The 27722-nt window shown below is 48.8% G+C and overlaps 1 protein-coding gene across 1 annotated transcript in view; it reads right to left on the bottom strand.

The window, feature by feature from the left end:
* Nucleotides 1–27722, bottom strand: part of NET1 (neuroepithelial cell transforming 1) — a 271277-nt gene that overhangs the window by 170135 nt on the left and 73420 nt on the right. The window contains exon 2 of the mRNA XM_086918933.1: nucleotides 1394–1460. Coding sequence (XP_086775059.1) covers nucleotides 1394–1460 — 67 coding nt within the window. The remainder of the gene's footprint in view (nucleotides 1–1393; nucleotides 1461–27722) is intronic.

Genomic DNA, 27722 nt, shown 5'->3' with positions numbered 1-27722 from the left:
CACAGATTGCAAGGAACTGACGTCAGAACACAGAGGAGGTGCTTACAAGGAGCTCCACTCGGTCAATGCTCTAGGCAGTAAAGGGCCAATGAGGAGCGGTACGGCACCACAGTGCATGGATCCACGTCAGAAAGCACAGATTGAAAGAAAGGTACTGACATCAGCACACAGAAGTGGCACTTGCATGCAGCTCCACTTTGTCACTCCTGAGGCAGTACAGTGCCAACCCGGAGCCGCACATCATCACCTAGAGGCGTGCAGGACCACCGCTGAAGAAAAGTTTCTGGATCCAGTGTAGGTCCTGGGGAGTAATATAAGATGAGGAATCTGCGTTTAGAAGTATCCATCAGAAAGGATCAGCATAAAATGATCAATTTAGAATGAATTCGGAGATTACACATATTTTTAGGTTAGTATCGGTACAAAAACAATTACAACAAAGGAAGTAAGCTAAGAAAGGGTGGTAGTCTGTTTTTCGTGTTTTTAGTCGTGCGATTGTGTTTCACGCACTATGCCCGCATGGTGAATCATACGCATGAATCAGTCATCAAGCTAGGGGCCGGCTCATATTGCTCTTTATATTTTTTTGCAAATGTTGTTCAGCATTGGCAACAAAAACTTGCATAGCCTAAAGGTCAGGTAACATCCATCAAAGAAGTACAGACCACTGACTTTAACAATGCCTGTTAAATGTTGTTTTTGCAGAAAATATTACCTTAGATAATGTACCACCAGTTAGTAAACGTGATCAGAGCATCACCATTAAACTTCACTGGTTCACTACAATGGTTTCTATTTGAAGCTCACACAAAACTATAAGGTTCAGGATTGTTGTCTCCTGACCAGTCACAGTCCGTATTAAAACATATTAATAACTTCATTTCACCATATAGAATAATCTGTAAATATTACAACGCAAAACATCTTAATCTTCTATAAGAGGAAATACCCCCTTCATAAGCTATGGCATCCCTGTTGATTGATCGTACCTTACAATCGATCGAGAACCACCAATGACCCAACAATGTCATCATTGGCACCTTGTAGGACTTGAATGTAAGCTCTAATTAACTTCTGGGGAGTCGTACATAGTCAGGCACCATTTGGACCCAAGACATGACGTATACGTATTGACAGGCTCCCGACAAGGGAAAAGGAGTGAGTGGTCGTGGATTGCTTTGATACACTTAGCGTGGTACACACTACATCCATTTTGTAATGTCAGTGAGTAAGTGCTTTTACCACCCCGATCATAACCACCTGGTGGAATAATGACAGAAGAATGACCATATCCTGCTATACAGGACATTACTCTGTAAATGTACTTATCCATTACCTCATTATTTATTTAAACATCCATCTATGCGCTAGGTTGCTTGGAGTTCTTACTCACCAGACTGAAGTCCCAATAAGGCCCTGGGGTCAGAAACGTGAAGGAGCTGCCTCGGCGGAGTGAATGCCTGCAAATGAAAAATCAAATAGATGAGTTCATGGCAAGCAGCTTTTCATCATGAAGTACAATACCTTCAGAGATCCCTGGCGGTGGCGCGGCTGTCTTGATGCCGGAATATGCTTGGCGGAACTGCTGCAGTCCCGCCAAGCATATTACGAGTCACTCCGCCACGGTTTTCATGGCGGTTCCCCCTCCATTAAAACCGTGGCAGAGAGGAAACAAAGGGGGACCTGCAGGCGCCTGGATACTCTAGCCTCAAGCCCTCAGAATGCATACAGGGGAGTACATGCTGTGCCCCCATGTGTCTATGCACCCCAGTACCTGCACGGCATGGACTTCAGCAGTCCATGCCGTGCAGGTTCTTACTTTTATGCTCTCATTGCAGTGCCTAGTTCATAGGCACTGCCCTGGGAACGCCAAAAAACTGCCTGTCAGACACAAGAAAACTTGTAGTCCAACGGCGGGGAGTCTCGCACACAGGTTTGGCGGTGCAGCAGTGGGGCGGTCCCGCCGCCACACTGCCAAACTCGTAATCAGGCCTTAATATTTACCTCTGAAATGAAGCCTAGTCAGGAACGGAAACTATCACTTTCAATCAGGTACTTGCTAGAATATTATTCCAACACCAATGGTTCTCCCGAAAAGGCAGAAATTGATACAATTCATATGCTTTGAGAAACCTAATGGCATTTGTAGTTTCCAAAATCAAATGGCTCATGCGACACTTAAATGAACTAGAACTAACAAGCACAGAAATCTCATTTGAAATACAGTTTAACACATATTTGTACGATTATGAGGTGTTCAATCTCTAGAGCTCAAATCTGTTAATTAAAGACCAGAAAACGAAAAAGCAATTCAAAGAATACCAATACTCCATTAATCAGACCAAATTGCAACATGTCATAACTAGTGCCTAGTTTAAAATATTAACAATAAGAGTCAGAGTCTAGTCTACACAAATATAGTCTGTCATAACTCCGTTCAGAGTGCCCCAGGGTCCAAACGTGGGGGGTGGAGGCCTTTTACTCCTGATGTCCCGGGGCCCCACTTACAATAGATTCCGAGCAACTGGGCAAAGTACTCCTTTAGCACTTGAACCTCAGGATTAGAGTGGTCTGCACATTCCAAGGCTCCCTCGGGGGCGGGGGGAGGTGGGGTAGGGGGTTGGAGGGTGGATACAGAGGCATGGACTCACAACTCATAACACATGCAGTAGCTGTAATGAACACTTGTTCAGTCAAATACTCACTTTCAGTATAATAAAACTGCTTTATATTTTACTCTGGAGCTGCTGCCAAGTCTTGAGGGCGGGGCGTCCAGCAGCAGGAGGAGTGGTGGGCTCAGGGCGTGGCCAAACCTACATCAGCACTTGGATTTCACGAAGCTTCTGCTTGGAGATATCCGAAGGGCTCAGAAGCACAGGCTCCCAGTCCCTGCTGGAGCAAAAACCCAGCCGGCTCCACCCAATCCATACGTTTATCTTATGCTGGGTAATACCAGAATGAGAGTAGCGTCTTGATTTGCGTAGGGCACTCTGGGAGCCTGTGTGAGAACCGTCAAATCAGCAGCTGGAGCTGAAATGTTGGCGAGGCGACGGACGTCAGGATTCTGGTACGTTTTTATTTCTTATTTGGATCCCTCCCCAAGTTCTCAAGGGGCCAAATAGCCCCAATTCAGTCTTACCCACACCTACAGTATCAGAGCTCCTGGGCATATCCCCTCCGAGGGAACCGGAGGGACAGCAGCTGGTTCTAGTGAGTTCACTATATGTGGCCCAGGCAGGCTGCACGCCATGATCCCTGAGCTCCTGACACTCTCAGAAACCAGAGGTTGCTTGCAACTCCTCTTTGCAAGGTAAGCCTTTGGTTCATGCTGGTAGTGGCGGGGGAGGGATAAGGTGGTGCGAAGTTCCTGATGCTGATCCCTCATCCTGGGGTAAGTGATTAGGCCCCACTGTATCTCTAATACACAAAGGCACTAACTCGATCGACACAGCAGGTGCCTGCCTGGTAGTGGCACCTGGAATACGGAGGGGGGCTAATTGGCTCTTTACCGGGCAAGAGCTACAGCCCACTCTGCACAGAAAAAGCTGCACAGGGGCTCACTCCTGATCAGCGCTGCTGCTGTTTCCTTACATCTTGATCAGAGAGTCCACTCTGCAGGATTCTCCATTGGACTCGCGCCTTCCCACACTCTCCCCTTTCTCACAAAGCACACTGGTCTTGGCAAGCAGGCAGGCAGTGGTACTGCAGGCTTCAGGGCAGGTTGCCTTGGATTTTCTGGGTGGTGCCCCCTCTCACCCAACAGGGAGATTAACACGCTATTGCACCCAGCCATGGTCCCAGGCAGAAGTCTTGAAGATTCTCCTTCTTGCACAGCCCTAATAGCTGCTTGAACGTTGACAATTTTTAGGGTCTCAAGCTCCCCTTCTTAGAATCCATTCCCGAACACCAAATATGACTCTGAGTCTTTGAAGTTTATGTTGGGGTCTGCTTCCTTTGGAAGTGCCCACTCTCTGCCATTTATTCCTCCTGAAAGCAGTCGGTCACACCAAGAGAGACCTCAAAGCACCATGAGAGTGACTAGAGATCACCCCTGGATGCAAGCCATGGTGATATGTGGATCAAAAAGTTAGCCGAGGCCTATACCCTGCTGTGTGGTTTGAAGTTTGTGTAGGAGGTGTACCGAGATTCCCACACAGAGGGTGTTGCCATAGACTATGGGGCTGGTCATGAGGGGCTGTGTCACGGTGCGTCTGGTGGGCAGGTGTAGCCACATGAACATCTTCCGTAGCATGCGGAGGGTGAGGAAGGAGGGAGAGGCGATGGCGTTGAGCTGTGATTTAATGGTGAGCTTCTTATCTATGATGATCCAGAGGTTTCTGACGTGGTCTGTGGGTGCAGGTCCCAGGTCTGAGGGCCACCAGGTGTCGCTCACAGGGTGTTGTTGTTGCAGAAGATTAGTACTTCGGTCTTATCCGCAATCAGCTTCAAGCAGTTGTTCCTCATCCAGTCGGCAATGTCTGTCATGCATGCATGTAAAACCATTGCGAATTGGTTACGGATGCAAAGTTACACAATGTATATGGAAAGACTGGCACATATGTTACAGATCACAATGGATATGGCAAAGCAGGAACTGGCAAGTGCTATGTAGCACAAAAGTATGACTCCCCGGGAGCTCTCTGGGAACGAGCGCATAAGGGACGATGCAACTCAATAAGCGCTGGGGGAAAATAGTGTGTGACTAGATGTTGTTTGGAATCATTTTCTTCTATGCAAAGAATTCATAAAATTATTTAACAAAAAAGCAATGCCTTGTACGAGTCGTTGACTAAGAGCCTCTTGTGAGTTGGAACGCATGAGTTCATAAAAGACAAACAGTATTTGTGCCAAATTATCCTTGCAAGGACTATATTTTTAGGACTTTTAGGACTGACCATTCACCACCTGACCGAGTGCATTGAGTCGAGCCTTTATGACCAGTACAGCCATCCATTGTTTCTACACTTTCAGCAATTAAAAGGCAGAAAGCGTTTATCACAATCCCTTCTGTTTACAGTATTTCCGACTTCCTTGCTAATTAGATGTGCATTGCATTCTGAGCCGCCCGTTGTGTGGTACTGCGGAGTTTTAAAGCTAGTGTTTGTTTATTAGTTCTTTGCTTTGGCTGGTGTGGGGAACGAGCTGGGGTTCGTAACATTCGACGGCGTTTTAGCAGTTTTCTTCCGATGCTTCCTTTGTGCATCGTTCACCTAACAATCTGCAACTTATTACCTCATAAATGCCCTATACGGCGGGTATTCCCGTGGTAAGTCAACTATCTTCTCCGATAGTAGACTGACATCTAGTGGCCAGGTTGCGCAGACACAGCTATTTTCATTTTTCCAATAGGTCATGAATAGGAACTGTATGTAGATCCGACAAACCCAGACCGTTTTACCAGAATTAATTGTTTTTGAAACTGATACGAGCACAAAAGTTACCTCAATTTAAGGTATGCCAATACCATTTCTATGCGCTATAAGGCCCTTAAAAGGTATCGGTGAGTTGACCACACTTCATGCATTACTGATTGGGAATTGGACGCCTGAACAACAGATTACTTTTGAATTAGAATCAGGCAAGGTATTTTAGTCGTTTTGAAACAGTCTTCGAGTGCAGAGTCCCTTTCAATGCCTAGAAAATAGTAAGACGTGGTGAGCAAAATGGACAGATCTTGGTCTACGGCTAAATTCTTGTCCTTAGAACCTGGAGATCGGATTTCCAGTCCCAACGTCAGTACTTGAGATTAAAAAAAAGTCGTAGGAGTCTGGGGAAATGACAATTTCTTTGTACCTGTACTTCTAAATATGTGCAATTTAAAGTCCAAGTCATGTAAAAATGCAGATCTATAGCATGCTGTCTAATTCCAATAGGACGGTTTTGTCCACAGCTCGTGAATCCATGAAGCCGTTACCTTGCAAGGCATGCCTACATATATGGAAGGGAAGGGAGCAACACAAGATATGCCAGTTTGATGTTATCTCAATTCAACAGGCTAATAGGAACGAGGATAGACCACCATCAATTAAATCAAATCAAACTGGAGTTATATACTGCTGCTAATCACCCAATAAAGTATCCAGGCGCCTGCAGGTCTCAGGACGCTCACTCGAACAGCCAGGTCGAGTGCTCTTTAGAAATCTGGGAGCGAGGAAATAGGCCGGAGATGCGTGGGGAGGTTGTTCCAGGTCTTTGCTGCGATGAAAGGGATGGAGCACCCTCCCCTTCTGTTTGGGTGGATGCGAAGAGTATGAGCAAGTGCAAGGGAGGTGGATCGTGAATTTATTGACGGCTGGTGGACGTTCAGGCGGTGGTGTATTGTTGTTCCTATATCCCGGATAGGCTCTGCGCATTGGAATAATATACACTACAAAGGTCAGTATGCCTCTATTGAGTACATTAAACTTAATTACTTGTGTGTGCTGGCTAACTCAGAGGCCACTAGAAACTTCTCGAATAAACAAGAAGGGATTAGTTTCTGACAACCGCATAAACATGACAACTTTGTTTCCCTTAGAACGGGAACAGTCTCAGAATCGTGAAAACAATAGATAACAGTTTATCGTGCATGTTTCGTTTCTACAGAGTTTACACAGAAATATGTAGACGGCCGTTTCAATAAAAAGGGTTTATTAACAGTCTTATTTCTCGTGCAAGAGATATGAACTGCTACAATCGTAAGACAGAATGCGAAGTATAATACATACGCGGTACAAAAGGGGGTGGTAATGGACGGAGCATCTGAACCAATCAAACACTCAGACCCAGTCAAAAGATCTGGGTTTAATCCATCACCGTTCTTTAGCCCACTCTGCCACCCCAGTTCCGACATGGCTATATGCAAATCAGTCTGACCCTGTGCCTCATGGGAACAGTGCAGCCCGAACTGCCAAGCCATGCCTTCCCTGGACCGGAAACAAGCTTCCGAGGACCAGTTTCTGGCATTCCAGCCGTCTTCAGCTTGGCTTGCTTGAATCCAGTGGCAAAGTGAGCAAGGGACTCACGTCTGAGCATACCCTGCGACACTTATGGCGGCCAAAAGCGGTACAAAAGGGGGTGGTGATGAACAGAGCATCTGAATCAATCAAACACTCACACCCAGTCAAAAGATCTGGATTTAATCCATCACCGTTCATTAGCCCACTCTGCCACCCCAGTTCAGACATGGCTATATGCAAATCAGTCTGACCCTGTGCCTCATGGGAACAGTCCAACCCGAACTGCCAAACCATGCCTTCCCTGGACCGGAAACAAGCTTCCGAGGACCGGTTTCTGGCATTCCAGTCGTCTTCAGCCCGGCTTGCTTGAATCCAGTGGTAAAGTGAGCAAGGGACTCACGTCTGAGTATACCCTGCCACACTTATGGCGGCCAAAAGCGGTACAAAAGGGGGTGGTGATGGCAGTTCGGGCTGGACTGTTCCCATGAGGCACAGGGTCAGACTGATTTGCATATAGCCATGTCTGAACTGGGGTGGCAGAGTGGGCTAAAGAACGGTGATGGATTAAACCCAGATCTTTTGACTGGGTGTGAGTGTTTGATTGGTTCAGATGCTCCGTCCATTACCACCCCCTTTTGTACTGCTTTTTTTTTACAGAGCACAGATCGTGTTACTAGGTGTGATCAGTTATGGCAAATTTACTCATTAAGCCAAAATTGTTAATTCATCACAAAACAACTTCAAAATTAGAGTCTTTCCATATTACACAGTGCAAAGCTTTTAAACCGTATAACATTATACATATCTGTAGTATATCACCTCCTTTTAGAGAAATCAGTCATAGTACTGAACTTCAGCCTAACTAGCTAGACAGTTTTCTTTTTTTAAGACTATTGATTCCTACACAATGTTTTGTTTCTGGTGAATCTAAAGACGTCTTAAGAGGCTCTTAACAGACTCCGACCACTACACACTAGAAAGGCTAGCAAAAGTATCTTAAGGTTTCTCATGCTTCTGATGTTGTACCCCAGGAAGGTACACAATACACATTCCCATTGGACTGCTAAGACACGATCTCTCATCAAAACAATAAGGTGACGAGTTTCAGCACCCTTTCCTTCACTGTGGTTACAAAGTTGGGCCATCAGTATGCTGCGGACCAGAGAACTTTTGTCTACCAGGTAAAATTATTAAAAAGAGTACTCATTCTTAGAAAATAGTCTCCATTATTAGAATTGCAGTGATGTGAAGTTAAAAAAGAAGCCTCTGTGGAAAAATGTATCTATTAACTGAATGCAAAATCTGGGGAAATCCAGCTCTGGCAGACATCACAGGTACTTGTTTAAGGAAGAATGCTCCAGCAGGCTCTCAAAAGTTTATGTAGCTCTTCATATTGTTGTCGAAGTCACAAGGATGACTGATAAACATGTAGCTATACTAGTTTGAAAGGACATACAATTATCCATCTCATACACCCCCGCCATCTCAGTCTAACATGGCAAAATATTACCGACTTCATGCCACAGTGATCCGATCCCTGCCAACATTATGAAGAAGGTATCACATCTATTACCCCTTCTTAGACAAGTTTAATCAAAACATAACTGTCTATGGGGTTGGTTCCGAAGTATCTGAATACAGAAAAGATAACTTCTAAAAAATAGGTACTGATATAGACAATATGGCCTATTACCGATTTCAACATTTTCAATGACATTTATTCGTCAATCCGGATTGTGATAAGGATGCAGGATGGAAACCGCTATTGTTCAAATATAATTTAAAGATTTGATGATGCCCAAAATATCCTGGACAATGGAAAATGTTTTATTTTCTCATGCTCCTGGACTGATCAGTGGTGTCTGATATGACGACCCTTGGGTGGGAGCAGGTCCCATCAGAGCGCAGACTCCTTCCTTCTAGAGCTTTCGGCTTTCAGGAAACAAATAACTCTAGACTAGCTCATTCAGCTACAGACAAGGAACTCACCACACTCCCTTTCGGTCCAAACGCTATTAGCATTATTATATTTAAAAAAGAATTGAACACACATACTTTTAATTACATTTTATATGATATAGTGCCACTCTGATACTGCTAGTCTACATGAGTTATCACAGCCAATTCCCTCTTTGCCTTTATTGCATTGTAATTGCATTTATATAGTGCTTACTACCCCCGACGAGGCGTCAAATCGCTTTTCTGGCAAGTAACACGCTACTACGGAACCCATACAGGATTAGTGGTGAATTAGTACAGTGAAATATGAAAGCAATTAGAGTGGTGGATATGTTAGTCAATTATTTGGATTGAGAAGGATAGCAGAGGGATAGAAGAGGGGTGAGAAGGTTTGCATTTATATAGCGCCTGCTACCCCAGATGGAGCGCTGAAGCGTCTTTCGGCAGGTAGCATGCCACTCCGGAACCCATAAAGGATTTATGAGAATGCAACCAGGAGCTGCAGTGCCAGTTTGAGGCCATCCCTGTCAGCAAATCTCGTTTGTAAACCAGGACTTACTGACCACAGAAATGTGCAAACTAATTTACCAGGGCAATTCTTTCTAAATCTGCTCTAGAATGGACATAGGCAACCCTTATTACCTACGGAATCCATTATTTCCTAACTCCCAAATGGCAGAAGAGTAAAAAATTACAACAAAAGTAGCAACAATGGAAGTGCAAACAAAACAAATGCTACGTGGATAAGACAGATTACAAGTAAACTGAGCAGGTGCAGTCAACATAGTCATGTTACATTAAGCACAGCGGTTAATTAAAGCTATTTGGGCTCCATTCTGAAATGTCAGCAGAACACTAGCTTTGCAAAATCCAGTGCTTAATTTGTGCAGGTGATTACATGTGCTGGGTGATGGTTACTCATTTTTGGAGAAAATTACTTATTTTATTTTTCATCCTTAGCCTTTAACCCAAAGCAAGATAGAGACCGGCAGAAAAGGGGTAAAGAGCGGAAAATAGTGATGAAGACAGCATGGTGAAACGAACATGGAGGGTGACAGCACAGGGTGCCTCAAGAAAGAATCAAAGTGGAAGCAAGATTTGCAGTGCAGGTATTTTCAACCCCTCATTCAACAGTGCCAGTGTCAGGTTCCTAAGGAAAACGCTTTGCTCCTGCATATGTTAATAAAAAATTAGAGACCGGATAAATCTACAAATGAAAATATCACCAAGTGAAGCAAATTGGATTCATTGTTGAAATGTCACCACATAGTTTTTGCCACAATACATCCGAGATATCTACTTTAATGCTTACAACTAAAGGAAATGTCAGTCAAGAAGGACAATTGTAAGACTTTGCATGTGGTGGTGAGCAATGAGGATGGAATATAAAGAAGATGTTATTTTTTAAGAAGAGATGCTACAGGAAAATATAAGTAAAGGAATATGTAAGACAGACTAGCAACATTTAAGCTGGTGGTGGAAAGATTTGATCCTATATCCGAGGAAGAATGGGTAAACTATCTCTGATGAAGAGGGATAAGGAACTAATTGAGAGTCAATCAACATATGAAGAGCGTACAGTAAAAAATAAATACCAAGAAACTCGAGCAAGAGTACAAAGAAAACACAAAATGATGAATGAACACATGAGTGGAGACAAACTGCATTCTGAATTTAATTTGTAGATTCATTGTGTAACATTGTGAGGGTAAAATTAACATTGGTTATCGGGCTCCTACCGTCTCCGTTGACAGCGTGCAGTATTAATACAACTGAGAAATCATTTCATGCAAGCCAGTGCTTAATTTGTGCCAGTGTTTGCTGGTGTTTGGTACCGGCATTTAATTCTGAACCCCGGCACTTATTTAGACAGTCCACCTCAGTGGTGCCGTCTGTATTTTTTTCACCAGAGCCCTTCAGTTTGAGATTTAAATATACACCTAAAAAGAATGATTTGATAACACCTAGGTCACGCTTAAAGCTTTGGGTGGCCTGAAATTGTCCAAAGTGACAAATCTGTAGGAAAGTGATGCTTACTAGGTAGTGGTTATACTGCACTTAGCAGTGTTCGCAGGTCCGGTTGGAAGTGCAAGCTGCAGAGGCGTCCGGAGTAATCACACAAGCCCTGAACTTATTTATTACGAATCAATCACTGTGCAATACCTTCATTTCTAGTCCTGTTCGGCTGTCACTCTTCCAGTGCACGTTTTTCTCTTTTCATTCTGGGACTTGTAGAACTGTTTACCCATTATAAATTCAGGATTACATGTCCCATAATGGAAAGCAAATACCTAGATTGGATGAGATATGCACGTACCAGGGAAACTTGACAGGTATTGATTGCAGTAAGGCGCTTAGTGGATACAATACAAGTGTTTTTTCAGATTACCCCCAAAGCCCTACATATTACACAGTAAGGGGTGCCATGTGGCTCCACATCATTGGGGACACCTTAGCCCAGCAAATTAAGTCATTTACACATCTCAATAATCTGAAAATGTAGTTAAATTTGTTCAACCAAGGTCAACGAACCAACCCACGCCGCCAGCCACACGCTCGACCCCGTCTTTGCCACTAGTACCCACGTTGCCTTCAACCGCACCACCGAACTCCATTGGACCGACTACCGCTGCATCCATTTCCCCTTCAAGAAACAAGCAAAGTCACCGAAGATCAACTGACCTCCACCCTTGCCCAGAACTCACCCTATGACCCACCAACCCAGACACCTCAGCCCACAACCTCAGACAGTGGATCGACGACTGGGCCAACACCCTCGCCCCGCTCAAGAAACCCTCCAACAGCTACACCAGCAAGAAAGCCACCTGGTTCACCAAAGAGCTCCAGACCTCCAAACGTACATGCCGGAAACTGGAGAAGAAAGGGCTCCACGATCGTACACCGGACAGCCATGTAGCCCACAAGGACGCCACCCGCAGACATCACCTCATCAGAGCAGCCAAGAGATCTTCCTTCAGAGCCCGCCTGGACAACAAAGCACACGACAGTAAAGAACTTTTCAACATAGTGAAGGAACTCTCCAACCCCATCTCCAACGACACCCCGCCCTCACAAGATCTGTGCGACTCACTGGCCACCTTCTTTCACCGCAAGATCGCTGACATCCACGACAGCTTCAACACCACGACCGCCCGACCACGGCAGACTCCACCCCCCCCACCCCCCCGCAAACACCATCTGCACCAACCGTCAGACATCCTGGTCCTACAACAACGAAAAGACACGCAAGGTCATGAACTCCATTCACTCAGGATCCCCGTCAGACCTCTGCCCACACCACGTATTCAACAAAGCTGACGCATCCATCGCACCCAAACTACGGAAGGTCATCAACATCTCTTTCGAATCAGCGACATTCCCGGAAAGCTGAAAGCACGCCAAAATCAACGCCCTCGGGGGCGTGGCTTGAGCGGCAATGTGAGCGGACGTGCTCTAGAGGGGCTCCCACTGCCATCGGCCTTTATTTGCTATTGAAGCGGAGTAAGGGGGATTCTGACCTCACCCCTAATGCCCTAGAGGTGTGGGCACATTGTGGTCAAGCGTCCGACCGGCGGCCCGCCCAAGAAGCAGTTGCGGAACGAGACCCGGCGGAGAAGGGCAGACCCTTGGGAGCGGCGCCCGCCATTTTGGGAGCCCGGCGGCCGCGGCCCCTGCTCCTGCTGATCGAAGGGTGAGACCTGCAGTGGAAACGGAGCGGCTGGTCCCGGAACACCCGGCGTAGCGGCCCTTGCTGATGGGAGCTGGAGACCCTTCATCGAGGCCCTGGTGATTTGCGGGCACTGGGGAACGAGAGGACCTGCTTGTGAGGCTGGAGACGGAAGCCCGCCATTTTGGAATACCCGGAGGCCAGCGGCGGCGCGGACCGGCCTATCCTGATCTGCCGGGGACGGGACTCTGTGCTCACCCCCGGTGCCCTTGGGGTGTGGGAGCGTTGCGATCCGGTGGCCCACACAGAGAACAGGGAGTGCGAGACTCGGCAGAGGCGGACAGAACTTCGGGAGCAGCGCTCAGTCATCTCAGAGGCCCGGCGATAGCGGCTCCTGCTGTACCGGGGGTGAGTCCTGACGAGGGAGCGCGGCTGCACACCCGGGTCACCCTACATAGCGACCCTTGTTGACGGGTGTTTGGGAGCACGCACCCCTTTACGCCCTGAGACTCGCGGGCACCAGAGGGCATCAGCGCTCGGAGATCCGCCATCTTAGCAGCGACCTGAGGCGGCGACCTGGCCATCTGAACCGGCTGGAGACTTGGGCAGCGTTTGTCCAGAGGAGGTGAAGTGGAGCGGTGACGGCCCGGTGGGGGGTCCCCGGAGGCGAACCCAGACTGACAGTAGGTGAAGTGCAGTGCCGGGAGGGCCCGTGGTGTGCAGCGCCCGCCATTTTGAAAGCGGACGAGGAGTGGGAGCGGTTGAGTGAAGCGGGGTCGGCCTGCGGCTGGCGGTGGATTTGCAGGGCGGCCTGAGGGGTGCGAGGCGCCTGGGAAGAGCGGCAGGAAGATCGACTGGTGCCCCTGCCTGCGGGGTCTGTTGCGATCCGTCTCTAGGCAGACAGCGCTGCGCCCCAAAAGAGTGGCTGGCTGGCGAGAGTGGAGGGGTGGCGGCGGAACTGCCAATGGACCGGTACTGACCGGGCGTGATGATCTGCAGCGATCGAGAGCGGCTTCCAGGAGCTTCTGCGGAGGTGGGCATGGTCGCGACTTTGAGGTGAGGTACACTGGTCCAGCGTGGAGGGAGGGGAGGAACCCTCCGTCGTCCACCTACAGCGGGAGGCCTGTAATCTGCACTGGGGGTCCCTCGGGCGGTCTGGGTGGGCCCGGCCTTCTGTGCCGCCTCTTGCCCTCGGACGTTATGGACAGTGCGATAATTTAAGTGGGCCTGTCCCCCCCTGGCATCGACTGGCGTGCAGCCCGAGGTTGTGTGGAGAGGCCTACGGTGGTGGTGCTGTGGTGTGACTGTCCCTTTGCCTGCTGGAGACCCGACCCGCTCCCCGAAAAAGAGCGTGATTCCCCCGACCTGCCCAACTATTGGGAGCGATGACGCGCTCTAATAAAGGAACCAAGGCAGATTCGGCTGCGGGCCCCAAGGGTAACACCGTGGTGGCAGCGGGAGCGCCTGCGGCCGGAGAGGGCTCATCCCGGGTTGACTCGGAATCCCCGCCAGTTACGCAGGCCTTCATGACCGCCTTTATGAATGAGCTAAAGGTGGAGATAGGGTCCATGCGATCTGAGGTGCATTCCTGTGTAACTGAACTCAGAAAGGAGGTGACGGAGCTTGGGGACCGAGTTGATGGACTGGACAAAACAATGGACACGCGTACAGAGGATCAAGAACACCTGTGGCAGCGTCTGATGGCCCTTGAGGAGCAGAACATCGAACTCCAGATCAAGCAGGAGGACTTGGAGAATAGACGTCGGCGCAACAACTTCCGAATCCGGGGAATTCCGCTCGGGGAAGAAGGGGAAGACATCATGGACTACATGGCGCAACTTCTTCGAGAGGTCCGGGGAGATGCGGATGCCTCACCCCCGACTCTGGATCGAGCGCATCGGGTGGCGGCTCCGGTGGGGAGGCCGGGACTCCAGCCAGACATCTTGACCAGGGTACATTTCTTTGTGGAGAAAGAGCCAATATGGAAGAGTGCACATGATCAATCAGACCTGCGATATAAGGGCCACAGGATTCAAATCTTTCAAGACTTGGCGCCTAACACTCTGAAGAGAAGGCGAGCATTCCGACCTGTGACTGAAAAATTGCGGGGCATGAACATCGCCTACCAGTGGGGGCATCCATTTGCACTACTCTTCCAATGGGAGGGCAAACGCAGAGTCCTGAGATCCAACACCGAGGTGGCGCAACTTCTCCACATGCCGACACCTCCCCCGACTAGCCCAACTCGGCCTCCCAGTTGAAAGAGGACGCCGGCCGGCCCGGACTGGACTACGGTTCAGAGGCGCCGGCGTACTTCCCCAGCGGCAGAGGCCTCACATAGTCAAGCCAAACAGGACATTATATCCCACATTCGGTCTCTCGAAGGAGACAAGACAGAGTCTGACGGGGGTTCCCTCACACCTTGAAGTGTGCTCTGCGGGCTACTTTCCTCCTAGTGTGATGGTCTCGCACCTACCGGTGCTGAACTCTGAGTCGTGCTGTGGGGAGTCTCTTCGCTCTATGCCCTGGCTCCGGTGACTGGGGTCGGAGGCAGTGGGAGCCCCATGACCAACTGTACTTTGAGACCACCACAATCCCCCCTGACCTGCCCCCTAGGGAGTGACATCCCGGAGAGCGTCCAAACCTGCGGGTGTAGGATGCCCTGTAATGGGGTCAGAGACTTTCGGCCCTGTTGGCCGCGATTGTTTTGTTTTAGTGACCGGCCTCTCTGGCTGCAAGCTTCTTCTCTATATCTTTCTTCTTCCCTCTATTTCCCACTGCTCTCCCTTCTGCTTCTCTTTTCTTCTGGTGGGGACCTGGGGAGGGGATGCTGGATGTCGATGGGGAGTGAGTGGATGCGGACTCGTGCCTGTGGTGTGTGCGGTGCGTGTGGATTAGCGGTGGTGGGAATAACTGCAACTTCTGATGGCACCTAATACAGCTGGGAGCGCGCATGGCCCCCTAAAGATTCTGTCCCTCAATGTCAAGGGCCTTAACTCGCCTAATAAGCGCAAGCAGGTGTGGCATTATCTCGTCCGCCAGAAACCAGACATCATATTCCTGCAGGAGACTCATCTTCTACAAGCTGACACTGCGCGCATGGCGCACCCAAAGTACCCCCTCCAGTTCTGGGCGGCTACAGACACAAAGACAGCGGGGGTGGCGATATTGTGCAGGGCTGGCATCAGGCGGGGGGAAGACAGGCCTTTTCGGAGTGGTGATGGGCGCTTTCTCAGAGTGGGTGTGGAAGTGGGGCGACGACATCTCACCCTGTGTAACGTCTATGCTCCCAATCAGGCGCAGGACCGCTACCTTCGAGACCTCCTGAGAGAAAGTGTGCCGCAGAACGGTTCCTCGCTTATTGTGGGGGGGGGGGGGGGGGGGGAGGACCTGAACCTAGTCTGGAGCTAGATCGGAGCGAGGGCTCATTTAGTGGAGCTGGGGCAATGTCCTCGGAACTACGCAAGCAATTTATAGATCTGGGGCTCTTTGACTCATGGCGCTATTTCTCCCCGAACAAAAGGGAATACTCATACTATTCCCACGCTCATCGTTCCTACTCTCGCATCGACTTCCTGTTTATATCCCATGATCTCTCCCGCGACGTCTTAGGGGTAGAAATGTCTGATATCTCAATCTCCGACCATGCTCACGTCGAATTGCTCATACAGGACCCGGCAGCCTGTCCTCCCCGGGAACAGAAGTGGCATCTCCCGCCGAGTGTCCTGCGGGACGCTGCGGATGTTGAGGAGATCCGAGGGGCCATCGTTTCCTACTTCGAACATAACGATCTGCCTGAAACGCCCTTCCCAGTGGTCTGGGATGCTTTCAAGGCAACGATACGGGGACACATCACGTCCCTTTCGATAGCGAGGGCGCGGGAGGCGCGAGGCTTGGAGGACAAACTGACAGAGGATTTAAAGAGGGCAGAGACGCAAGACCAGAGCGTCTCTACCCAGCGGTCGAGGAGTCATCTGGCCAACCTTAGAGGTCAAATCAGGATGCTACGCGCCAATAGGGCTGAAGCTTCCCTAGTGGCCTTAAAACAAAAATATTATGAGGGAGGAGACAAGGTAGGGAGAATGCTGGCGAGGCGGTCGAGGGCTAGAGCTGCTAAGGCACATATAGCAAACGTGCAACTACCAAACGGGACCAGGGTTGCGGCGGCAGAGGATAAGTGCCAGGCCTTCAGGGACTACTGGACGGCCCTCTATACAGAGGAGAGACCGCCCCCGAGCTCGTAGAGGAATTGTTGGAGAACTATGGCGGTGCAACGCTACACCCACATTTTGCCCAACCCCTAGAAGATGCAATCACGCGGGAGGAAATACCCTCCGCGGTACAGGAGCTCCACCTGGGGAAAACACCCGGGCCACCACTGTCCTTCTATCGCATATTTCGGGCGCAGTTGGGGCCTTCCCTACTCCGGTTGTTTAACTCCTTCACTGACTAACAGGGGCCGTCCCTGGACATGGGGATGGCTGAAATTGCTTTGATACTGAAGCCAGGGAAGGATCCTGCCATATGCTCGTCGTATCGCCCGATAGCCCTATTGAACACCAATTTAAAATTTACACTAAGATACTGACGAAACGACTGGACCACAACATGCCGGGCCCGATTGACCCCGACCAGGTGGGTTTTATCCGCGGAAGACAGGGGGCTGACAACGTACGAAGAGTGGCGCATCTTGTGGGCAAGGCCCACCACTGGCAGATCCCGGCCTGTCTCCTCTCCTTAGACGCAGAGAAGGCGTTCGACCGGGTGGATTGGTCCTTCCTCAGGGCAGTCCTCCATAAGATAGGGCTCGGCCCAAAGATGGTCGCTAGAATTATGGCACCCTATATTGCGCCACGGGCTAGGATTAGAGTGAACGGACAGCTCACGGAACCGTTTTCTATAGGGAGGGGAACCAGGCAGGGATGTCCGCTCTCGCCTCTATTATTTGCCTTGGCGATAGAACCGTTGGTGGACATGATTCGTCGGGCCCCTGACATCCATGGTATCCCGATAGGGGGTCTCGATAATGAAGTAGCACTCTTTGCGGATGATCTCATCCTGACACTCACGAAGCCCGAGAGTCCCTTCCAGCGCTACATTCCACGCTCTGCCTATTCAAACGCGTCTCGGGCCTGAAAATCAATCATGACAAGTCCTGGGCGCTTAACCTCGCCATCCCGAAGACAGAAATTCCCCACCTGGAACAGATAGCACCCTACCGCTGGACGACACAACACATCCGATACCTTGGCTTGCAGTTGAATCCCTCGCTCGATGGCTGGACACACGCTAACTGGAGGGACTACCGCCGAGCGGTGCTGGAGGACCTGCGGAACTGGAAGCCACTTATACCATCTTGGCTGGGTAGAATCAATGCAATACAGATGTCCATCCTACCCAAAATACTACACCTGTTCCAATGCCTCCCCACTCCCATTCCACTGCATAATATAAGAACCCTGCAGAGGGACTTAACCAACTTTGTCGGGGGGTGGGGGGGTAAGAGGACCCGCTTTTCACAGGCACTCCTTATGGCACCCCGAGATCGGGGGGATTGACGTGTCCCAATCTGGTGGAGTACTACTGGGCTGCCCATCTTCGCTTCATAGTCGAATGGGGTACTACAGAAAGCGAGAAGGAATGGCTTCACATGGATAGAGCCGTGACTGGCCATACCATCTGGGATCTGGAATGGAACCACAAGTCGGGTCGCTCTTCGAGCGCCTACATAGCAGTACCGACGAAAACGGTGTTGGAAATTTGGGATCGGGTAGCAGTGCGCCGGGGCCTCACCACCTTTCCCTCACCGCACACTCCCATTGAGGGGAACCCGTGGTTCCCGCCAGCCCTTCGCACCAGAGCCTTCCGCAGATGGTCCCAGGGCAATTGCAGGGTGCTTGCAGACCTCTTCGATGGGGGCACCATTAAAACCTTTGCGCACTGTAGGGAGGACTTCCGACTACCACCTGATGCCGAAATGCAGTGTATCCAATTGAAACATTGGGTAATGGCGGATAAGACTTATCAGGTGGCTACTGGCGCCTTCACCCCGTTCGAGAAGTTAGCTCGCTACTTCACTGACTCAAAAGGCTTGGTTTCGCAAATCTACCAGATCCTGCAACACCCCCAGACACCGATTTCCCATGTGTACCAGCGCCGTTGGCAATCTCTTTCGGGCACTGACATTACGCCGGCGCAATGGCTACGGCTATGGAGAGACATACCTAACGTCTACCGTAGCGTACCACAACAAGAAAACGCGTACAAAATGATGACCCAATGGTACTATACGCCGCAGCGCCTCCACAAAATGTTCCCAGCCTCCTCTCCTGAGTGCTGGAGGTGCCGGTCTTCGACTGGGGATTTCTTGCACATCTGGTGGACCTGTCCCTCGCTAACTCTCCTGGAAGGAGATCCTGAGCCATATCAGGGGGGTCCTGGGTTTTCCTCTGCCTGATGCCACTAGCACAATTTTACTGGGGGTCAAACCAACAGGGCTATTGGCGCTCACCCGGAATGACTGGATGATAGCGCTCCACATGCTAAGGGCAGCCAGGCAGCTCATTGCCCTTTACTGGAAAAAGGTGGAAGCACCACCTGTGGCGGCATGGTTCGTACGCCTCTGGCATGTCTTAACAATGGAGCTCCTTACAGCTAGACTAAAGGCCCGCGACACACGCTTCAACAAAGTGTGGCGGCCCCTGGTGAAATATTTATGCAAAGTGGAACATGCACGCCACATGCCCCCCAGGTTGCGGACACTGCGTCTGGTAGAGGATGCACTGATCCCTCCATAGTGATTCCAGAGAGTGTGATACAAAGCATGTCGGAGGTTGCTGATATTTACTGGGATATAGCGAGCCGACCCTACCCCCCTAGGCCCTAACACTTCCACTTTCTTCTATCCTTTCATTCTTCCTTTTCACTTCCTTCCTCTCTCTGTCCTACTCTGCTGTGTCTCCTACAGACACTACATTACTGTTTGGACCAGTTTGGTCCTATGGATATACCAGTTCTTTTCCTGGGTTTTACCTGGCCCTTGGGGCTGAGCGATCATTGGCAGTGACTGCTAAGAGTACATGCAGCGATGTATTGCGCGGCCAGCCCTTTTGGGTTGTAGGCATTACACTGTATTTGAAGATTGCATAAATGTACGTCCCTGCTTTGTTTCCATACATTTTGCTTGACGCGACCGGCCCTGGTAGGGTTGTAGGCTTACCGCTGTGTTCATATCACTATCAAGCTAACCCCGCTTGCGGGGCTGTAATAAAAAGACAAATATAAAAAATCAACGCCCTCCTCAAAAAGCCCAAGGCGGACCCCAAGCACCTCAAGAACTTCCGGCCCATCTCTCTGCTCTCTTTCCCGGCGAAGGTCATCGAGAAAACTGTCAACATGCAACTGACCCGCCACCTCGAGGACAACAACATCTTAGACCCCTGCCAGTCCGGATTCAGACAACACCAAAGACCGAGACAGCCCTCATCGCCGCCACAGACGACATCCGAGGTCAACTAGACAATGGCGAAACATCAGCCCTCATCCTCCTTGACCTATCAGCCGCCTTCGACGCGGTCTGCCACGGCACACTAAACGCCTCCAAGAAGCCAGAATCCAGGAGAAGGCCCTGGACTGGAACACGTCCTTCCTCACCGGCAGAACCCAGAGAGTCCGCCTCCCACCTTTCCGATTCAAAGCCACCAACATCAGCTGCGGCGTACTCCCGGGGTTCATCCCTCAGCCCGACCCTGTTCAACGTCTACATGACCCCTCACACAAGTAGCCCGCCAGCATGACCTGAACATCTTCTATGCAGACAACAACCAGGTCATCCTCTCCCTCACCAAGGACCGGCACACCGCCAAGACCAACCTCCACGAGGGAATGAAGGCCGTCACAGAATGGATGAGGAGCAGCTGCCTGAAATTGAACTCTGACAAGACGGAGGTGCTCATTCTCGAACCCACCCCCTCTGCCTGGGACGACTCCTGGTGGCCGACCACCCTGGGAACAGCACTGACACTCACGGACCACACACGCAACCTAGGATTCATCCCAGACTCCTCCCTCTCCATGTCGAAGCAGGTCAACGTAGTCTACTCCTCCTGCTACAACACCCTCCGCATGCTCCGCAGGATCTACAAGTGGATCCTGACCGAAACTAGAAGAATTGTGACCCAGGCCCTCGTCAGCAGCAGGCTGGACTACAGCAACGCACTCTATGGAGGAATTCCGGCCGAATACCTACAACGACTACAACGCATCCAAAACGCCTCCGCCCGACTGATCCTCAACATCCCTTGCCGCAGCCACATCACCCCCCACCTTAGAGACCTACACTGGCTCCCCGTCAACAAGAGGATCACTTTCAAGCTCCTCACCCACGCACACAAAAGAACTCCACAACACCGGACCAGCCTCCCTGAACAGCAGACTCAGCTTCTACACCCCCACCCACCAGCTCCGCTCCGCCAGCCTCGCCCTTGCCGCCGTCCTCCTCATCAAACGAGCAACCTCCGGGGGCAGGTCCTACTCCTTCCTCGCCGCCAAGACCTGGAACGCCCTGCCTACCCACCTGCGGCAGACCCAGGACCTGCTCACCTTCAGAAGACTCCTCAAGACCTGGTTCTTCGACAAGTAGCAGCACCCCCTCCCCTCAGCGCCTTGATACCCACACGGGTGAGTAGTGCGCTTTACAAGTGATTGATTGATTGAACCAAGGTGAACCTCAAGTACAACTCTCAGAATGCATTGTTAAGTAAACGCCAAGAAATGGCTAAAGGTTTTTCTAATAACCAAGTCTTGTGGTAACCTTACACCCATGCCTACGAGAGGGTTACTGGTTTACAGCCACTCCTGGTTTAGATTTTTTTTCTGGGGGGGCCTGGGGGGGGGACTGGAACCTATTTTTCATCATCAGACTCCGACCCAGAAAGACAAAGGTAAAAGGCAGGATGAAGAAAAGCATTGGCATAGCCAATAGGTCTCGCCTTTGGTACCTTATAAGTGTTTAGCCATGCAACAGTTGATGTTGTTGCTAGAAGGATATTGTGCAGGATAACTAAACCCTTATTACATCCCAAAGGCAAGACCTATTGGCTATGCCAATGCTTGTTTTATTTTATTGTTTTGTCTTCTGCAAAGTGTATGTATGTATGTTAGTGTTGTACTGAAATTTCAATATAATGTTAACCACCAGGTAATATTATCCTATGAAGGTAAGCTACTATACATGAGGATACATAAGTGTAGAAATGTAAAGAAGACTGGAGGCTATTCCAGTTATAAAGTAGAAGTTGTGAGCTCCTCTGACTCTAGGCCCATGAGTTTCACTAAGGTAGCTGAAATAAAACGGTTTAGGTAACAACATCATTGAAATATTACAATCATGATGTTTACCTGAATCATTTGGCAGGAATGGATTCATGCAAATTGGACCAAGCAGACACACAGTTTTGTGTTTTGTTGTGCAAATAAAATTAAATAACGATCACAGCAGTTTATCATAAGGTTCTTTAGGTGCTGTTATCTTTCTAACCTCTATATCACTCGCCGAACTGGGTTCCCATTTTAGATATGTGCAGATTATAACCCATCCTACTGTGAAAAGGGCCAGATATTGTAAATGCTTGTATTTTTTGGGTAAATTGCTTTATCTTACTGAACATCTGGCTGCAAAAAAACGTGTTTTATAAACATAGGTGAGCGGGAGATGTGGTCTGGTTCACACAAAATGATTAAGTCAGGGAGTAGTTGCCAGGATGTCAGAGGTGCACCTTCACAGGCAGAAAGAGTGGCAGGTGGATGTAGGCAGGCACACACATAGTGACGCCGTCAGAGAGTTACAGGGAGAAGCTGCAAGTCAAGCAGAATAGTATGCAAGGACACAGTACCAGCATACAGACAGCCTCAGGGAAAGGTGGGTAGAAAACATCAGAGGGTGAGAAGAACTGAGAGAATACCGACATGCTGGCTCTCATTAGAAGGTGGATGCAGTATATAACCACTGACAATCAGAAGAAAGTGTAGCCAGAACGGGAGGGTGCAGACAGGCTTACAGAGATACAGGCAGGCGAACAGACAGGATGAAGTGCAAGCAAACAAGGAAGGTACAGGAAGACTGACAGTTTATACAGGCAGGTGGGCAGTCAGAAGGCAACAATCGGAAGGTACAAGCACCAGGACCGTTAACTGAAGAGCAAGTAAGTACAGGCAGAAGAGTTACACACAGTCAGACTGTAAGCAGTAGACAGGAGGAGCCCGTAAGTCATAAGTATTCGCAGGAAATACAGGGAAGTATAGCCATATCATGGGCATTGTAGTGTTCCACAGAGTGAAGGGGAGGCAGGCGGAAATGGCTTCAGACTTGGGAGAAACAACCTCCTCAGGTAGAAGTGACCATTTGACGACCTCCTTTCTTAACGATAGAATCAGTGGTCAGACTGTAGAACAACTTTTCCATTCAGCGCTTCCAAATAATCAAAAGGAGAAACGTGGTATAGTACTCCAAAAACAGTACACATTTTACTTTGTCACTTCTTGTTTCAGAGACACGAAGCATGGCAGTAAAAGAGAAAAGGGACAAAGAGAATGTTTATTTCCTGTCTAATTAATTAAATTGGCCACGGTTTCAACCACTTGGAGAAAAACTGTTGCACCGCAGCGGTCATCTTCAGAAAGATGTGTATTAGTTATCTATCCAGTAGCAAGCAATCAAACACTCATGTGCTGATGAAGCCAAAGAGCAAATTGGACACGCCTATACCTAGCTTGGAAATACTGCTCGAACTGTCCTGTGGCTGAACAGACCTCCCTAACGCCTTGATGCCACTGTGCGGGCGTTTTAAAGGGTGGGCGGGGCTGCGACGGCCAACGGTCGTTCGCAGCACCAGGGAGGGAGTGCTCCCATCAGCTGTTTGCCGACGGGAGCACAGAAAGGGTTAAGTATACATTGGATGACGCCGATCATCGTGCTCTTCTCTGCAATACGTGTTTGAATCAATAGCACTACAGCAATCCCTAAAATGCAACAGCACGGTCACCTATTTAAACAAGTACGAGCGGTGCGTGCGTGACAGAGATTGGCGTGTGAGAGAGGGGGGAGCAGGAGATGAGCCCGAGAGTTCTGCGTGCGTGTGCAGTCTGCTCTTTTTCGAAGCACATACTCGTGCTTGTGGCGCGCCCCTGCTCACTGACGCAAGATGGATGCCGCCACAAGTATGTGCTTCGAAAAAGAGCAGAACGACAGCTAAAAGTCTCCTATGCAACACATGGGCGCTGCATAGGCAAGACCTAAAAGGATAGGTAATAGTGAGAAAGAGGGGCTGAAAAAGAAACTGCAAGACTGAGGTTCAGAAAAAGGTAGTGTGGGGTGGGGGAGGAGAAGGCCTGAGAGGGACTCATGACGAGTCAGCCTTAGTGTTGGGGAATTTCATAGTTTCAGTGGCCTCCTAACAAAACTTTTGAGACCCTGCTCTTATTTATAATTAATAACTAGGATTATTGCTTTAAAAAATTAAGCTCCAACAGTGACTGGTGTGTGGCACTTACATTCACTCCTGGCGTTTTATACAGATTGCATGCATTTTTTCTCTTCCCATTCAAAAGTGTGACGTCACAAACTGCAGAGGGCTCCTGACTAAAATTGCAGGTCTTACTGAAGGCACACATTTTACAGGAGTCACCTGACGGGTACGTGTATAATACCATGGACCTCGTTCAGTGTTTGTGACGCTTCCGGTTGATGCTGAAATTAAACTCCTGACTACTTATACAGCACATACCACAAATAAGTTTTCTCTTTTAGTTTAAATAAAATGTAGGTTTCTTACCTTAATTAAGGGGCACGGATGTTAGCAATCTTATCAAGATGAACGCCCGATTTACAACTTAAACACAGACCCTGCAGCAGCCGATCAACCCAGTGAGCTGTCTGAAGGATAACTGTGGTTAATCAAAGCTTTCTTGACTAATCCAATCTCTTTCCAAATGGATAAAACGGAGGCGGGCACATGTACAGTGTTAGAGGCACCCCGCAAGCACCACAGCTGCCAGCATCCCATGCCAAGTGTGAGACTTTAGCCAGTCCTAGATTTTTAGCCCTCTGCACTTTGCATCCTGGAACTTGTAGTTTATTTTTCTCATCATAAGCGTGGCCTTGAATATCCTAAAATGAACACTACTCCTGTTGGATTTAAAAGCGTGTCTGTCTGAAGGTGTTGAACAATACATGTGTGCACTGGGCAGCTATCAAGATCTGGGAGAATCCCTGTGCCAAAGGAAAAGTGCACAGAACAAACGGGGCGCATGCGTCACTTGGAAATTGTGCCAGAGGGAGAGGCCCAACATACAGGAACTGTGCACTATATTCTTATAGAGACATATACCTAACCTTCCAGTACAGAGAAGTCCTGCTCATCAAAGGGTATAAGGGCCTACAGTACTAAGATCCATGGGGAGGGTGCGTGGAGGATCACTAGGTCTTACTGTGCACTCTCCCAAAGGGTGCCCTCTGCACTGATGTCAATGCTTATTGTGCACTCCCTCATGTCTTGCACACATATAAGCACATAATGCCAGAGTCTTTTTACGTGCGCGCCTATATCTGCTATATGGAACTGGCAACCAAGCAAATGCATTGCACTCTTGAGCATGCTGTGTCACTCCCGTGTAAATGACATAACATAGGCGGTTTCACTGCACAGGAGCAAACCTTGTATCCACACAATTTGAATTGGAGAAGGGCCTGCACAAATATCTTCAGCATTTTCTGTAATAATGCAGGGTGTACACACCCACCCGAGGCTCGTTGGTAATTTGAGCACTGGGTACTAAGAAAACACTTAACTAATGTAATGAAATACAGTTTTTACGGCACATGCTCCCCAATTACCTTACTGGAATAGTTCACGAGTTATCTACAGAACTGTACTTCAAGCCCATTTTTAGCAAATGCACTTAGTCAAATTGTGCTGTAAAATTAATAGTTTGGCCCAATTGACTCGAGACGTGCGGCTCGAAGAGTCCTCTCAGTGCCCGTCCACTCACTACACAAGAATTGCCAGCAGGCCAATTAAATGAATAAATAAATAAGCGCGGCCGCTGATGTATAAGCGGCCAGCGCCACAAAAGAAATAAATAAGAGCGGCCGCTAAAGTGAAAGTAGATTAAATAATTAAATAAGTGCGCCGCTATACTTAAAACGAACCGGGCTTTAATACAAATAAATACATTACTAAAGGCATGCGGCGTGCTGCGATGTCGTGGGTGAAATAGGGGAACATCATTAAAGAAAATAGTGCTCACCAACTTATAAAGCAGACAGTGTAATGACAAGTAAAAAGCCCAGTCGTTATGGGAGGTTACAAATGCAGACAAGGCGGTACCAAGTAGGGAGTAATAAGCCTATTTACAAATTAAAAGCAACGATTTTGCAAGGACAGTAAAAGGAGCTAATTGAAAATGGGCGGAGCTTCTATGTCTAACCTTAACCGCATCGCTGCTGCGGTTATTTTTGCGCTGTGCGGCTGTTTTCTAATAACCGCGTTACATGACGAACTCAGCTCGTCATCCGCACACGTCACCCGTGGCTGATGACGAGCTGAGCTCGTCATCAGCATCGAAGGGGTTAATACAGCATGCCTTGCAGAACAGCGCATGCGCTGCCCAGGCTCGATCTAAAAAGCACAGAATACTATGGAGTGAGTCTGAAGTAAGAGGAATTAGGTAAAGGATGAAGAGCCCCTGGGATTAAAGAAAAAGCAGCAGGGAGAGAGGCGATATCCCCAGAGAATTTTGAACGCACTGGGGGCCCCAGGGGGAGCGTAGCGAGAGCAGTCTCCCCCTGGGTTTTTTCGCCCAGATAGAAACAGACCACATTAGGAGTGGCGCGCGAGGCAGGAACAGGTGCGCTGCCAACGTTCGAACTGCGCATTAGGAGAGAGTCGGTTGTGAGGAATGAGCAGGGAGGAGGGAGGTTTCTTTATTTTGGTAAATCCCAACCTCCCACCCAAAAAAAACAAGCATTGGAAATGCAATAGGTCTCGCAGCATTAGAGTTAGTGCTTTTAGAATTGTTTATGGGTTTTTTTTGTAAATCTTTAGCATTTTTGTTTCCTGTAGCCAATGCTAAAGAATTACAAATAAAAAAAGCCATAAACAATTCTAAAAGCTCTAACTCAAATGCTCCGAGACCTATTGCACTGTGTGAGGGTGAGGGGTTGAGGGTGAGTGAGGGTGAGGATGAGTGAGGGTGAGTGAGGGGTTGAGGGTGAGTGAGGGTGAGTGAGGGTGAGGGGTTGAGGGTGAGTGAGGGTGAGGGGTTGAGGGTGAGTGAGGGTGAGGGTGAGTGAGGGTGAGGGTGAGTGAGGGTGAGGGTGAGTTAGGGTGAGGGGTTGAGGGTGAGTTAGGGTGAGGGGTTGAGGGTGAGGGTGAGGGGTTGAGGGTGAGTGAGGATGAGTGAGAGTGAGGGAGGGTGAGGGGTTGAGGGTGAGTGAGGGTGAGTGAGGGTGAGGGTGAGGGGTTGAGGGTGAGTGAGGGTGGGTGAGGGTGAGTGGTTGAGGGTGAGTGAGGGTGAGAGGGTGAGGGTGAGTGAGGGTGAGGGGTTGAGGGTGCCTACTGTTATATGTTACATATTTATTATGTGTACATCCTGCTAGAAAGTGCTCTATTGTATTTTTGTGGGGAGCTACATATTAATGTCAATAAATAAAGATAAGTAGCAGAATTCTCAATATACTTTCATCCACATATAAATTCTTCGATACAAAAACGATTTAATTTTAGGAGATTTGTTTTCCATGTATTCTTGAAAACTTTCCAGTCCTATTGTTACATTGATAGTCACACGCATTTTGAGAGCTGCTCATGTACCATATGATGAGTCCAAAGATAGGTGTAGTTTAATAGGAGCTTCTGTTATTCACATGGTACGGCCTGTACACAGATAAAGGACTCGTCAAGGTCCTTGAGCAACTCTTAAGATGTGTATGAATATAAACGTAACAAAAGACTGGAACGTTTTTATAAGTCTGATGGAAAGCAAATTTCTTTTAAAAAATTACATGAAATAAAAGTTTTTATACTGAACATTATCAAACAATGTATCTGGGACGAAAATGTATTATGAAAGCTGCTGCTTTTCTTTTTATTGATATATAA

The sequence above is a fragment of the Lissotriton vulgaris genome, chromosome 1_1 (genome assembly GCF_964263255.1).
Source record: "Lissotriton vulgaris chromosome 1_1, aLisVul1.2, whole genome shotgun sequence".
NCBI lineage: Eukaryota > Metazoa > Chordata > Amphibia > Caudata > Salamandridae > Lissotriton > Lissotriton vulgaris.
Note: the sequence above shows the minus strand (reverse complement) of the source record. Positions and strands in the feature narration are given on the sequence as shown.